At 35.4% G+C, this 16,426-nt stretch overlaps 1 protein-coding gene across 1 annotated transcript; it reads left to right on the top strand.

Annotated features, from left to right (window-relative positions):
• The first annotated feature begins 8,915 nt into the window (after positions 1-8,915).
• Positions 8,916-14,179, top strand: LOC137710300 (nucleobase-ascorbate transporter 6). Its single transcript, XM_068449232.2, has 15 exons — positions 8,916-9,311; positions 9,628-9,774; positions 10,611-10,708; positions 10,826-11,002; positions 11,331-11,431; positions 11,576-11,651; positions 11,742-11,801; positions 11,924-12,108; positions 12,286-12,382; positions 12,478-12,564; positions 12,823-12,881; positions 12,989-13,080; positions 13,196-13,273; positions 13,380-13,540; positions 13,640-14,179. The coding sequence occupies exons 2-15, from the start codon at positions 9,657-9,659 to the stop codon at positions 13,856-13,858; spliced, it is 1,608 nt and encodes a 535-aa protein (XP_068305333.2). The 5' UTR covers positions 8,916-9,311; positions 9,628-9,656; the 3' UTR covers positions 13,859-14,179.
• The last annotated feature ends 2,247 nt before the right edge of the window (positions 14,180-16,426 follow it).

Genomic DNA, 16,426 nt, shown 5'->3' with positions numbered 1-16,426 from the left:
ATAAAATGAACTAATGAAGATCATAGAATTTGAAATAAGTAATTTAGATTTCTTGATTCGTCGATTCTAAACTGCAAAATCTGAAGAGGAACAAGATTCCCTTTTAACTATCAAAATAAAAGGTCTAAAAAGGCCTGATAACATTTTCTATCATGTATGTGGTCCCCTGCATCAATGCTAGGGTTTGATGATGAGTATATCTCCCAAAGAATTCTGATGGCAACGCCCACGTTCTGTCCCCTGTTTTCTTCCTTCATGCTCATGCACCTTTCTTTTTTTTCTCCCTATCACCCCTCCTAGTTTCAGTTATGTTGATATTACCCTTATACTTTTGTACATTTCTATCACTTTTCTTATACAATCGATACAAAAGAAGAGAGAGTCCAACATAAAACCTCGTGTGTAAATAGTGTAAAGTTAGTTGGATGCAAAACTAAAGAAGGTGAAGAGAAGTCAGAGGGAATACAACAATAACTTAAGGTTTAAAAGTACGTGTTCTGTTGTTAACTTCATCAAGTTCTCGTTGGAATTTTTTTTGAATATTTCAAAATACAACTCTTCATTTGTCACTATAATATTATTCAACTATCAATAGTTTCAGGACTCGTTTTAAATTGCTTTAAAATGACTGAAAGATTCTATTGAGAAAATTATATGGTTTTCTAATATTCACTTGTATTTTTGCTAAGGATTGGTACCACAAATATTTTCACAAAAAGTGTTTTCAGTCGTTTTAAAAGCATGTCCAAACGAGCCCTTAAAGGTGTATTTGTTGCACCGGACTATATCGGACTGGATTAGTTTTAGGGACTAAGTTGGACTGGCTTAGCTTGGACTAAGCAGAATAAGAATAATGAAGTGTTTGGTGCAGTGTCGGACTAAATCACGGACTAAATTATTTTTGAGATCTGAATATTTTTTTCGCCATTTTTTTTAATTCCCTCTCCCCCACCCTCTTTATTTTCTCTTTTCTTTTCTATTTCTTTTCCTTTCCAGATGCTTCTCGTTTCTTTTATTGGTTTAATTCACTCCCCCGTCTTTCTTTTCCCTATCCTTTTCTCTTTTTTATCCTGAATCTTTTTTTTTTTTTTTTTTTTTTTTTTTTTTTGCAACAAGAGATAAGTGCGTTGACCAGAGTATCCAAGAAGTGTGGTGGTCTGGTGGTGTGATTTCGTTGGAGTGAGGACAGAAAGTAAGCAACGTAGGGAGAAGAGCAGAAGGAGGTCTTAGCAGTCATATGGTTATTGGGGAGTCTCGCTAAGACCTCTTAATGAAGGGTTTTGTCCATGCGAGTCCCTTGTAGTCTCATTAATGTTAATCACAGCACAGAACAAACATGGTATTGGACTAACAACTAGTCCAGTCAAATCCAGTCCCACTTAGTGAGGGCAAACAAACGCCCTCTAAAAGTCTTAATTTCAATTTTGATTTGTAAAACTGAAAATTAGTGCATTATATAACGTTGAGGTATAATGATTGACTTTATTTGTCACAAAAAATAAGTATTTTTCTATTATACTATTGTTTTTGTTAATAAATTGTGGTAACAAAAATTATCATATACTCATATTAATGTTATATGATTGGTTAGATGAAGTAAAATTCACAATGCCAATGTTTACAACAGTCCTTTTAGGATTAAACCACATAGTCCATTAGGCTTGCTACTACACAAGTTATCCCATATCGAGGGTTCGATGCTCTGTTACAAAAAGGAGACTCCACACCATGACTACATAGTCTTTGACCTCAATCATTAAGTTGAAGACAATATATAGACATATGTTTGGACTTACAGTTTAGGAGCTTGTAATACAACAATCGATATCAAAGCATTTTTCGGCTAAAAGCGCACAAAGTCAAGATGAAAGATACAAGTTGAAACTAGCAATGTCAATATTGGTGCGTGTATGTTTAAACTTGATAATAAACACTTATACAACCAACTGAGTGACAAATCCTTACAAATCTCCATCATTACAACATTATGGTTTAGAGAGATTTTTCAAGAAAACACGTCCCAATAAAACCAATGTCATAATAACATTGGTTAGATTTTTTTTTTTTTCTTTCAAGTTTCCAACTATTATGTTATAACACTTAGGCCTCGTTTGACATGTAATATAAGGGATTAGATAGGACTAATAGTATTGATCCGGCCGTCCGTTTGGTGTTTTCTCGTATTAAATGGTCGCCGAATTAATTTAAGCAGTCGGATAGGATAGTCGGTATTCACTTCTTAATAAACCCTTCCAAAGGAAGTGGATTATCAGTCGGGTATACACCTTCTCGCCATCATCCCTCTCGTCGTTAACTTGGTCCAGTCTCTTTCCCCAGCATATATTCATTTCCCCCAATTCCTCAAATTTCCATATCAAAAAACCCACCACCACCCAACTCCCTCCGATCCCTTCTTTCCCGACGATTTTGTTTCCTTTTCAGTCACCCAACCACCGTTTCGACTTCGTAGTGTCCTCCTTCCTCAATCTTCACCCTTTTCTCCGTTCGGCTCAGTGTTAGCTAGGGTTTTGAAGCGCCGCCACATAAATGGATTGGGGCAACGTCACGGCGGAGGATGTGATCGATGCCCTCTGGTCGACTGATTGTCTCCGCCACGCCCTCTCTCTAAATTATTCTCCAAGTTCACCATCCCCAGATCCTTCTCCAAATGGAATAGCCGCCTCAAATGCAATCTTTACTAGTACGATCCCTCCCCCTCTCTCCCTCCCAATTCTCCGCCGCTGCATCTCTGACCCCTACAACGTCTGACTATACTATCCGATGATTATTTATCTTATCTGACATAAATAATTAGTGCAATTTGAGTTACCAAACGAGGCTTTAGTGTACTAAACAGTATTATTGGTGCACCAAAAAGTTTCTCTATGATTTGGCCAAGATTGTCCCTTTATCTCAATCTTAATCTTCAATTAAAGTTAGGTGGGGTTTGAATCCATTTTAAAAAGCTCCTACCAATATGATTTCGACATGCCGTCCTTGTCTTTGTCCAAGTTGATGATAGAAATCTACGGATCAGGATCCTCTCCTAATCATATGGATCGTTGGATTAAAATTCAACGGTTACAAATAGAAAATTTATTTAAAAATTATAATAATTATAACTGTTGAATTTTAATCTAACAGACCATCTAATTTGCTCAAAAAGCTCAATCTCTAAGCTCATGAGAGAATCCTAATCTAATTTCCACCGCACTACAAAGAAAAAGACAAACTTACCCAGCTCCACCTGTATTATATATATTCCCAAAGATTCTTCCCTTTTGTTTGAAATATATTCCCATAGTGCAATTTCTTTTTCTATTATTCTTTTCTTGCCCTCCTCATGTGAACTTTTAAATTTTTTAATTTAAATAAAAAGACAAATAGGTGGTTTTGCCTGATAATTCATTTTTTGAGCTTTGGAATACTCATGTAGACATTTTAATATTTTCTAACCGTTATAGTTTTGGCTCATCAGCGTTAGGATTCGAACTCAAAACATGCTATGTGAAAATTTGAACCTTTTTATAATTTTTTTCTAAATGTTGACAAAGTTGGTCTATATATCAATCAATATATCCACTAGTCTTTCAATATGGCATAATTGAAGCTGTCATGTGGGTGCAGAAAATTTGAGGTAATATAATGATTCATCCCAACTTTTTTTAATTACGATGCAATTTTTTAGTTAACAACCAATCTTTCCTCAATCTACGCTATCATGATACCAACATCACATAATGACCTCCATTGATCTCTTTTACCACAAGGCTTGGCTCCCCTAACTTTTTTCACTAAAATATTGCTGCTAATACTCGAACATTTGAATTTTAAGTTCCATGTTGAATAAGTTAATTGATGCAAATGCAATGAAAAGAAACGAAATAAAATGAAATGAGAATTGAAATTTAGTTTCCACTATTTCTTAGTGTAAGAAAATGCCTAAAAATTCTGAAAGAGCCCGTTCTAGTACTATTCTACAACCGCAGAGAATTAGAAACAAAACCTAAACAATCTTACAGGAGAAAGGAACAAAAACACAGAGAAAACACTCTAAATATTTCCTTCAACAAAAATGTCCAAATTTTCACCCATCTTCCAACAAGAAGTGGGATATAAGCACTTGTAAGTTACATTCAGAATTTGAAATTACAATTGAATTAAAGTCATGTAAAATTGAAAGTTACATATGTTACATCCTACATCGATCAATGGAGATGGGGTGATGTGCCTTATATGTACATGCCCACCTCTATATAGCACGAGACATTTTGAGAACTTACTGACTTCGGATTCCATCGGAACTCCGAAATTAAGTGAGTTCGGACGAGAGCAATCCCATGAGTGGTGACCCATTGAGAAGTTGCTCGTGAGTTACCAGAAACAAAACCTTGAGGGAATGGTAAGCCCAAAACAAACAATATCGTGCTACGATGAAGCCGATCTGAGATGTGATAACATAACTAAATTAATTTGATAAGCCAAAAATGACTCAGCTTTTATTCCAACATATATTTTCATCTCCCCGTAATTTATTATGCTGCAAATACATATTTTTATTTCACGTCCCGCATTAGTATTGAATAAGTTATATAGTTAATTTGAACTCGACGTTTCTAGTTCTTTCAATATTGTTGACGATAGTACGTATGGTACACGTTATCTCTACGCAATACATGATGTGCTACATCCCAAAAAGTAATTCCATGCATCGAATAGTGCCAAAAAGACCTTCAAACAAAATAATTAGTGTTTCGAGAGAAGAGGAGTCGCATTGGCAGGTCGCACCGACTTTTTTTTGTATATTTTGACTTCCAATAGATCTGTCCGTATTCTCTACATTCCATCTTGGTAACAATTTGAGTTACATTTTACACCAAAATTAGAATTTTTACCGGTCATGACTTTTAAGAAGCATCTGTAATTGGTTTTTGCAGATGGATTCTCGAACGAGAATAATGATTCAACAACTTCAAAAGAATTGAACGAGAAGCCGTATAAAGTGAAAATCTTATGTACTGTTCGGTAAAATGGCAGTAAGTGTGATTTATTTATCAACTTTTCCACTATCACTGTTAAAAAATCAAACCCTAGCTTACATAAAGTTATCAAAGTACGCTTAACTCCTAGATTTGAAATCGAATATATACGATACAGGGTATGAAAATATGTATATTATTAGGCTAAATTGTAGTAAAGGTCCATAATTTATACCATGAGTTTAGTTTTCGTCCTTGAACTCTACTAATAGTTTATTTTGTTCTCGAATTATGTCATTTATTGCACTAATAGTCTTTTTCGTTAATTCCGTTAACTTTTCCGTTAAGTTCAGGGATAAAATAGAAATTTCATCAAAAAAATACGAAAAGATTATTTTTTAAAGAGAAAGACTTGGCTCCTCAAGGATTGAGGAAGAACTCTTCAAATACCTCGTGACCTATTTACAGAATTCCGTTCTTATAGTGGGAACTTCTTAAGGATTGACTACACGATCTTAGTTTTAATTGATTTTTTGCAAAGATGATCTTTATATAGTGATTTATGATATGAACGGTTCCGATCATAAACATAAAATTTTAGGACAAGAAGTAATTTGAGTAGGAATTCCTTCTTAACCTTAAGGAGCCAAGCTCTTTTTATTTTATTTTAAATAAATTAGTTTTTTTTACGAAAAGACCACTATACCCTTAAATTGACGGAAAAGAAGACAAATTTGACTAAATGAGCATTCATGCAACACAAAGTTGGAAGACGAGTGAAATTAATATGAGAATTTAGGGACGAAAACTAAGCATGGGTCAAATTCATTGACCTTTACTGGCCATTCCCACCACAAGCAGAGTTAATGAGCCATGTAATAGGCGATTAGTTTACAGAAGACACTTGAATCAACCTCACGCGCCGAATTGATACCTTATCCAATTTTTGGGTCAATCCCCCTTTTGTACTACCAAAAATGAATTATACGTGTTACTATCACAATAGAATCAGAATTCCTAATCTATATATATATATATATATATATATATATATAATGTATTATATATCAACTTTGTAATATATATAATGTATATTATATATCAACTTTATATGTGTTACTATCACAATTACTTCAGCAGTTAATCAGTGGACTGTAATGGCAACACTTGTTTCAGTACAGACCACACTAACACCTAATTATTGATTAACTCATGTTTGATTGCCATTTAGATTATCATCTCCAAAGTTGCGTCTGCATTACCTATCATCAATTGTTAATCATTTCTCTCTATTTTTTGCTCAACGAGGGAAAAAGAGAGACGTAGGTATATAGCGGAATATGGCATTTGTTCCTCATCTTTAATTCAATTGAATCAATTAAAATTTTGTAATTATTAATCTCTTAACTCATCAGAACCTGTAGATATAGTCATTTTCGTTAACTCTGTTAGAACAGTTGTCAAAATGAGTTATGTGTTACGCACGTGAAGTTGAACCAAGAGGCAAATATGGAAAACCAAATGAAAATATTGTAGCAATGTTCAGTCAACTACAACCCAATTGAAGAAATGATCTCTTAACTTTACTCTAATTGGAGTAATGATCGCTTAACTTTAATTCAATTGTAGTAACAGTATTTTCAACATAACTTATTTTGAGGGAGTTGACAAAAATAATTACAACTGACCGTTGTGGTGAATTAAAGGAATTTCTGGACAAAAAGTGGACTTTATAGACAAAAAAATGGACTTTTGAGGTTACTTTGTGACAAAAAAGTAGGAGAAGAAAAAGGGTTAATGTGTGTCGTTATCTATAGGATTGCTTGAAAAACAAGAAATTAAAAAGGAAATCAAACAGATGTGACTAGACTTGTAATCAAAGAAGGCTAAAATATATCTGTGAGTCTTTTCGACCTTTAAAAGGCTTGTCATCAATTGTTCTCATTTTTAAGGGGGAAAAAAACAGATGGGGGTTTAAAAATCGCAGGAAAAGAAAAGAAAAGAAAATGGTAAAAGGTGCCAGCTAGATGAGAGATTTTTCAATGTGACTGGCACACGAGGTGGTATATTACGTGTTATTATACAAATAATGTGATTTGTGTGTCAAAAAGTTAATAATTTAAAAAATAAAAATTTTCACTGCTTACATTAAAATACATAATATACCATTCGTATTTCCTTCGTATTTAAAAATTTCTCCAGCTGGAGGAGAAGAAATGCAAATGTGCAGTCAAGAGCGAGAGACAGAAACAGGAGGGATTGGGGCAGGGATTGACTGGAATTAGGGACAAGAGAATTTGTCGGCCGTCCCTTCCTTCCCCATTGGCCCCTTGCTGTGGGCCTCAATATTCATCTAGTACAGGCACCATGTGATCATTTTGCTTCAAATGACCAAAATGACCCCCGTATAAATGTACTTTTGGTGACCAATAAAACAATATTTTCTTACATGCAAAATTTTAAGCATAATCAAGTTAGTTAAATGAATGTGGTCTCATTTTCTAAATTTAAATTTCATCTCCTTAAACAAAATTTGAATTCTATCTTAAACGTTTCGAACAATTTAATGAACGACGACAAAATAATAAGATGAGGGGCTCCGGGCACCCACAAAGAAGAGTCAAAGGTTTTGGGCATGTAGCTCTCCCCGTACCCCCTTCCTCGAGTGGTTTTTGTGTGAGGGATGTGCTGCAAAAAATCGGGCTTGAAGCTCTTTTGTTACTAGTGAGCCGACATCGATGCCTGTTGGTCACGACTACTACCAAATATGTAGACTATTGTTTGTATCAAATTAAGCACACTTTATTTCATTAGAGGTTGAACTTTAATGGGTAATATCAAATCTCAAACGAAGAACACACCAAATTTTTCTTCTCATGATTGTTGTGTCTGAAAATTTTAATCTACACCAGGGTGATGTTTCTTCATCATTAAATTTTTTTTCAGTTATTTTCATTACATTTTATTCTAGGATTGGGAATTGTTTTGGAGTGCCAATAATAATTCTCTCGTTATTTTGTAACTAATGATGTTTATTCACTTTTTATAATTAAAGGGGTATTGCCACTTAGTACTACGATATAATGGTATTCCTCTTCATTTGTAAGTAAGAGATCTTATGTTCGATTATCGCTAAAGGTGAATTTGAATCACATTATTACAAGTCTATTATGAGGTTTAGTCTATTCCTCCTCTTAATGTAAATAATATCGTTTATTAAAAAAAGAAAAGAAAAGGGTATTAACGTCTTTCAACAAAATCATCAAATCTTAGGGGATGTTGGTAACCGGGTTATTGATATTGCCAAGAAAGGGACCTTTATCTGACACAACGCAAACCCAAACGGCGTCGTTTTCTCTTCGCTCGTTCACACAATGAATTGAATCAGTGCTTTCAGGGCTTTGCTTTCAACGGGTAAGCCTTCCTCTGGCATTTTGCACAGCTGAACCACACTGAGAGAAGAAAGAAACACCCAAATATACCTCCAAACAAATAAATACATATAATTTTATTAATCAAAGAAAAACTTTATATAAAGATGTCGAGAGACGTTGAGTCACACAATGAACTGATTATAATCAAGTATTGAATTTATTGTTCACAAAAGTTGAATTGTCATTTATAAGAATCAAACTTGAGACTAAAACAAATAATAAACTCGCTATTTATAAATTTTTCATTTATATATACAGATAAACATCATAATTCATAAAAATCAATCCTTAGACTCAAATAAATTTTAAACTCGTTATGTTATAAGTACATATAAATTGAAGAAAGTTGAGATTTCTTTACAAAACTAGTGACAATATGATAGTAACTAAACCTCTTATAATCTCTTGCAAAGTTTCTTCTTTTAATGCTACACTATGATATTAGTAAATAATTATTTTCTGTAGAGATCAATAAATGAGGTTTGGTAGGGGGTATTTTAATGTCAGAAGGAGCTGCACATGTAGGTAGTGTGTTCAATGATAATTAGCTCGTAGAGAGAGACCCTTTTTTAACATTCTAGAGAGAGAAAGTGAAGAGTACAATAATCCATTTTTGCTGCCCTCAATCTCAACGTCCTTTTGTATATCATTTCACATTCCTCTTCTATCTTCACCTCCTCCCCTCTTAACTGCGTTTACTGTGCTTTTGCTCCTCTAAACACTTGGATTTGTTCCTCTCTCTCTCTCTCTCTCTCTATATACTCTCTCTCTACACCCATCTGAGCTAACAGCTTGTAGGTGTGTGGTGGGGTACGTGGATTTTTGACTTCAGAGGAGAGCTTCCCACTTCCATTTACTTTGGCTTTTGCTTCAGCTTGTTGCTGCTGTTTAAAAAAAGGTGCTTTTCTGCTTGGCTTTCTGCTTTTCCCGATTATTTTCTTTGTGCAAATTATTATTCCCTCTATGAACACTCCATCAAGCTTCTTGTTACACCATCACTCTCTGCTTTCTAATTTTTAATTATTTTCACAGTTCCCATCTCTATTATTTGGTAGTTTAGTGGGTTATGCACGTGATTTGTTCAATCTTTTGGATCATCACTCTGCTGACTGTTCCCCCTGTTTCTGCTCACTTCAGTGGGGGGTTTTTGCTAGATTTGGGATCTGGGTTTTGCTTAGATTTGGGTTTTCATAGTGTTTCTGGTGTTTTTCTAGTGAGATAAAGCAAGTTCAGAGGAGTAATCATGGCAGGCGGAGGCGGAGGCGGCGGCGGAGCTACAAAAGTGGATGAGCCACAACCACATCCACCAAAAGAACAGCTACCCAACATTTCTTACTGCATTACAAGTCCACCTCCATGGCGTGAGTGCTTCTAATCCTACATTCAATAATTATTTTACTTGTTTTGCTATTTGGGATTCTAAATTTCTAAGCTGTTTTTCACGTATTAATGATATTGTAAGATAAATGGCGGATCTTTAGTTTCTGGGTGTGATTCTTTTGGATCTTTTTGGTATATCTGAAGCGGGTGTTAGATAATTCCACTCTTTAATTTATTTATTTAGGGAAGGAGATTCCTGTATTTTAATTGTTGAAAGTAGCTTTTTCTTTGGTAGATACCACTTTTTGAAAAAGAAATAGAAAGTCGAAATTCTATGTGCTTTTGTTTTTCTTAAAAATTTACTGTTTTTCTTCTTCCCCTTCTTTCCTTTTTCTTTTTGGAATTGCGTTTCTGGATGGATTTGTTTTAATCTTTACTATATTTTGTTAATTGCTTATTTATCTATTCTTTGCTTGGGTAGCTTTACTGATTAAGTGTTGGTACTATTTTTGGGAACCTGGTATCTTGTTTTTCATTAGTCGGAAGCTAAGCGATGTGCCGAATGCTAATTTGATGGGAATCAGTTTGACTTTCGATTTCTGTTTATTGGTTACCTGTAAAATTCTATCATGGCCGCTATGGTTTCTCGTTTCTTCTTTCGGCTTTGGCAAAGCATTTCCGTTACTCTTTGGTTACCTGTTTTACCGCCTTTATATATTAAGGAATTAAAGGAATTCAAATTGAACATGTCACATTTCAGATATGGGGTAATTTTAATTTTGCAGTGCAGTTGAACGTCATTACTCTTAAATCCTGTTATTACTTCATTTGTTAGTCATAAATGATTTAACAAAATCACGGCTCATTTTTGGTCCAGCCGATGCCATTCTCCTTGGTTTTCAACACTACCTTGTGATGCTTGGAACTTCAGTTCTCATCCCCAGTGCTCTTGTTCCCCAGATGGGAGGAGGAAATGTAAGATCCAAAGAACTTTTTGCACAAATTCTAATTGACATAAGCCATATATTGTACTTTTCTTCAAAATTGACCAACTGTATATATGTATAAACGTGTCTCTCGCTATTATTATAGGAAGAGAAGGCCAAGGTGATCCAGACCCTGCTTTTTGTTGCTGGTTTGAACACATTGAAACAGACTTTGTTTGGGACTAGACTACCAGCAGTGATTGGAGGGTCGTATACGTTTGTCCCGACCACAATTTCCATCATATTAGCTGGTCGATTCAGTGATAATCAAGACCCTATAGAGGTTTGTTCTGAAGTCCATCCCGTTTCTTTTGAAGTCATTTTATAAACCTAATTGTTTGTCATTTTATAAACCTAATTGTTTGTCACCTGGTGCATAACAAAAGGATTCATCAGGTAAGCGTAGTTGTTTTTGATATGTGTCAAATGAACTTGCTGGAAGGCATACACTAAGTGCTGATGTACTACTTACTAGAACAGTAATTGTTTTCTAAATTTTAAGGGGAAGATGAGTTTTATGCATTCAAATATCGACAATTCTCATGTTTATCTGCAGATACTTGACTGTAGGCTTGCAGCTTGTGACTATGTTTTAATGTCTTTCATTTCAGAAATTTAAAAGGACAATGCGGGCAATCCAGGGTGCTCTTATTGTTGCTTCAACCCTTCAGATAGTCTTAGGCTTCAGTGGCCTTTGGCGTAATGTTGTAAGGTTGGTTCTAAATAAGTGGCACTCAATTATGGTTGTTAGAAAAATTAGTATAGTACTTTTGAGATTCATACAGAAATATTTCAGTTTTCTTGCTAAGCTTAAAAAGTCATGGTGATTAAAGCTCTACAAAAAAAATTTCTTCAGGTTTTTAAGCCCACTTTCAGTTGTTCCTTTGGTAGCAATGGTTGGTTTTGGACTCTACGAGTTAGGTTTTCCAGTGGTAAGTGTTCTTCTGAGATGTGTATGGGCGCATAATTATGGTGAATAATATTCTGACAATTATTTCTTAATGCTTCTCCTGGATATTTAGCTTGCCAAATGTGTGGAGATTGGACTGCCAGAACTTGTCATTGTAGTATTTATTTCTCAGGTGATGGTCCTTAAACGTGTTTGAATCCTTATTATGTCTCCTGCCTTTGTGGCTGTTATCTTGATAACCTTAGGGAAAATTATTCTTGTAAGGCTAATATTGTTTTTGCAATGTTGATGCAGTATATGCCCCACATAATTCACAGAGGAAAACCTATATTTGATCGTTTCGCTGTCATATTTTCCGTGGTGATTGTGTGGATATATGCTCACCTACTCACTGTTGGTGGAGCATACGATGGTACTGGCCCAAAAACACAGGCAAGCTGCCGTACTGATCGTGCTGGACTTATAAATGCTGCTCCGTGGTTAGTATGAAATGTGTTCTTAATACAGTTTTAACAGGAATTTAAGACATGTTATGAAGTTTAAATCCTTGATTTGTCTTCGTTAAATAGTAAATATTTGGTCACTAGCATGGCTTACGTTTTGATTGGTACCAACATTTGTTGGAAATGAATCCTTATTAGAATCGGGGTTTGCAGGATTAGAGTTCCATATCCCTTCCAATGGGGAGCACCTTCCTTTGATGCTGGTGAAGCCTTTGCTATGATGGCAGCGGCTTTAGTTGCACTTGTTGAGGTTTGTGCTCCTTACCTTCTTGTTCTCTTAAACTGATATTAGTTGATAAGCCAAAATTCATAATCTTCATTACTCTGTATTAATTGATAAAACAGTCCACTGGTGCCTTCATCGCTGTGTCAAGATTTGCTAGTGCAACTCCAGTGCCACCTGCTATTCTGAGTCGTGGAGTTGGTTGGCAGGTATAAAGCTTATCTATGTGTGAATTTTATTTTTCTACGATTTTCTTCGACGTCAACTTCTCTGATGCTTCCAAACCTGAATGTGTATCAATCTATCAATGCTATCTTTCCGTTATACTGAAGAGCAAAATATAATGCAGTTGTATTTTCTCTCCCTGCTTATTGGATTCAGTTGTGCATTTTGAATTGTCGAATGATCATGCTCTCCCAAAACACTTTGCACTCTTGCGTAAATAATTGTGTAAATGCTTTTCTTAGGGAGTTGGCATTCTGGTTTCGGGCTTGTTTGGAACTGTGACCGGATCTTCAGTATCTGTGTAAGACTCTCAATAGTAAACATTTATGCTGTATAAACATCCTACTTCATTAAGTGAAATTTACAGTTTCTCCCTTAGTTCTGAGACTTCCCTTTGTCTCTGAACAGTGAAAATGCTGGTCTTTTGGCGTTGACGCGTGTTGGCAGTCGAAGGGTTGTGCAAATATCTGCTGGTTTCATGATATTTTTCTCCATTCTGGGTAAGTTATTAACGTATGAGGTATTCTGATTTGATTGTACATTATAATTTATGTAATGGTGGCAACTATTTGCGACTGTTTTGTTTCTGTTACTCAACATTTCATCATTGTACAGGCAAATTTGGAGCACTCTTCGCGTCGATTCCAGGGCCAATCTTCGCTGCTTTGTACTGTCTGTTCTTTGCGTATGTTGGTATGTCCAGCTCATTTGACATGTGCTAGCAGACATAGATGGCTCATTCATTTTTATATCAGATTATTATATGATGTATTTATTCCATTTAATCATGCATTCACAGGTGCCGGAGGTCTTAGCTTTCTTCAGTTCTGCAACCTGAACACCTTCCGAACAAAGTTCATATTAGGCTTCTCTATCTTCATTGGCTTGTCCGTGCCACAGTACTTCAATGAGTACACCGCCATCAACGGTTACGGTCCAGTCCACACAGGAGGAAGATGGGTATGCAATTATTGTAAAAAACCCGTATAGATTTTCCTTGAATCATGCAATTATTTGTTATGATCTTCACTAACATAAATGCTCAACTGTTTTTGGCAGTTCAATGATATGATCAATGTCCCTCTACAATCAGAAGCTTTTGTCGCGGGCTGTGTCGCATATTTCTTGGACAACACGCTGCAACGAAAGGATAGTTCAGTTAAGAAAGACCGAGGTAAAACGTGGTGGAACAAGTTCCGGTCCTTCAAGGGAGATTCAAGGAGTGAGGAGTTTTATTCGCTGCCATTCAATCTAAACAAGTACTTCCCATCCGTATGAAGAAGCTTGTGGTTTGGAGTTTTTAAAGGGGAAGCCGGGTTACGGTGTGTACTGATATCCATCCCAAGTTCTCGATAACTTTTCTGCGATCCCTCCGTTTCTTTGCTGATATATAAGATTTATCTTTCCCTAAACAGGATGTTGTTGTAGTTCGTAAATCCAACTGGGGGTGTCGATTAAAGTTAGCACTGAAGCAGTTGTGTGCTCTCCAATTTTATTTCATTTTTTCACATGTTTGATATTACTACTCACTGTCTAAAGACATCTGGAAGTTTGATGGCACACTCTGAATGCCAACACTTCCTCGATCACGTTCGGAAATTTTGGTCTTGCCAAAGTGTTCCCGCTTAACATATCCATGTTCCGTAAGCGAGTCTAAAGTCGGTGATTTTTTGGTATGCTTTTGTGAATACGTTGAGATTCTTGATCGTTGGATCCTTGTTCGTTGAATTCGCAAACGCACACTAACCAATCCATTGTCTTAAAGGGAAACCAATGAAAGCAGCTTGAAAATTTTGAGTTTTAATGATAAGGACAAAACAAAGGGTAAAGTGAATAGTACTATGATTGATTTTTTAATGTAAAAATGTGGTTTTTCGTTAAAGTGAACAGTATTGGGAGCTTTTTGTTAAAGTTTCCTTGCTTTAATGATTGTCATACACAGAAGATAGTCCTATAATCCATTTCGATGAACTTATTAGAGTTTGTTTTGATTTGGCTGAAAGATCTTAAACATGCTACTGATTTTTCATGACTCTGCATTTCCAAGAAAATTCAATGTCTTGCATTTGCATGTGTTGGCTAGTTAACTAGTACCATAGAACTGTAAACGGGGCGTAACGACATTAACTAAAGCGAATGTGCTCCTCTCAATAAAATCGAGACCAATTTCCCCTTTTCGCAGTTTAGATTGTTCTTTTTTCTTTTCTTGACCAAGAAAAGAACATAACATACAAAAATTTTGTGGTCCATCCAACAAGTTGGAGTAGCATTTGGATATATCAGTTTTGGATTTGGAATGAATTCAATTGAGATCTATGTTATTGGTGGACCCAAAATATGATGAGACCCACTGTAGTGTGGTTGATCCAGACAATTTCTTAGAGCCCAATTACACCAGACCCACTGAAATCCCATTCCAATTAGTAAGCAGATCAGAGCATAGGTATCTCTTGGATGGGAGATTCTTTGATTCCAACCTACCAGCTTGTACTACATATGTTCATCCTTGCCACTTGACCATTGGTTAATTGAACAAACAAACAGTCAACCTGGTTAAAAAGAAATTCAAAATGTGTTAATTATTCTCAAGGGGTACTAGATTCAGTCGCTCATCTTGTAATGCATCAACATTTAACAGCTGATTGAGTCTGTCGATCTCCAACAAATTAACATCCCACTCACAGTTATTCACATGGAGAATCGAAGCTGGCATCATTCTAAATTATCTGAAAATCTCCCAAAAAGTAGGAGAAATTTTCCAAGGTGATGATTAAGGGGGATAAACTAGACAACCCATAATTCAATAGGAAAACTAATGAAAATGGTTTGAAAACTTTGAGTTTTAATGATAAGGACAAAATAAAGGATAAAGTGAATAGTACCATGATTGACTTTTTAGTGTAAAAATTTGGTTTTTCGTTAAAGTGAACAGTACCAGAAGTTTTTTTTGTTAAAGTTCTCTAATTCAATTTGATAAAAATCCTTATGTTCGGAAGAAAGAGGAGACGTGTCTTACTCGAAGATCACTTCACCAATTTAAGCACTTATTTTTAATAATTCAAAAAAGAAAAAAAAAAGAAAAAGGGGATATTCCAAACTAACAACACTTTCCGTTTTGTAAGGGTTGGAACAACGTCGTACATAGCCTTATCCTTATTTTGTAAAAAGACTTTTTACGATTTCAACACATAAACTTTCAGTCACAAAGGAGCAACATTTCCGTTTCGTCAAAACTCATCTTAAAAAAAGAAAAGAAAAGAGAAAAGTACTTAAAATACAGGCGAGAGGATTTTATTAGGATATCTTCTTGGCTTTTGGTCACAGATTAGGGGTACAAAAAACCAGAAGAAACAAAAACCAGCAAATTAATCAAATCTCCCAACATCCTATCTGCTGTTTGGTATGGGAAATTAATAGAAATCCAACGTTTTATTGCCTAATGGAAATGACAATGCAAGGGACCTACAAATTAATACACAATGGGAAAGAAACAAAAAACAAGTCGGATCATACAAAAATTCCCAGAAAGTACTCATCTCCTAGCTGCTGCTGTTTGGTGGGAGGTCCAATTAGAGAGACAACGTCGAATGCATGCCAAGGGAATGGCAATGGGACCAACACTATTGTTACTGTTCCTATCCACGATCAACCCACTTCAATTCATGAAAAGGGAGAGGAAGTCGATTGCAATCCATTCGTTTTTGGCATGGATAACATAAGCATATCAAGGGATTGAAGTAAAAATTATCTAGTTACAGCTGTTATATTTTCGTTTTAAATGAGAGAAAGAAGTGAGGAATCATTTTTTCGACTTTGACTTTCCCACTCCAGTTGTTACTTTTCTTT

The sequence above is a fragment of the Pyrus communis genome, chromosome 6, assembly GCF_041283825.1.
Source record: "Pyrus communis isolate YQ-2024b chromosome 6, ASM4128382v1, whole genome shotgun sequence".
NCBI classification, from domain to species: domain Eukaryota; kingdom Viridiplantae; phylum Streptophyta; class Magnoliopsida; order Rosales; family Rosaceae; genus Pyrus; species Pyrus communis.
This window is presented reverse-complemented; position numbering and strand designations above follow the sequence as displayed.

Excerpts from the sequence above, each read along its gene's own strand:
- LOC137710300 (XM_068449232.2), top strand. The coding sequence starts at position 9,657 with ATGGCAGGCGGAGGCGGAGGCGGCGGCGGAGCTACAAAAGTGGATGAG. Across the intron at positions 11,003-11,330 it reads ATAATCAAGACCCTATAGAG|AAATTTAAAAGGACAATGCG; the intron begins GTTTGTTCTGAA and ends CTTTCATTTCAG. Across the intron at positions 11,802-11,923 it reads TTGTAGTATTTATTTCTCAG|TATATGCCCCACATAATTCA; the intron begins GTGATGGTCCTT and ends ATGTTGATGCAG.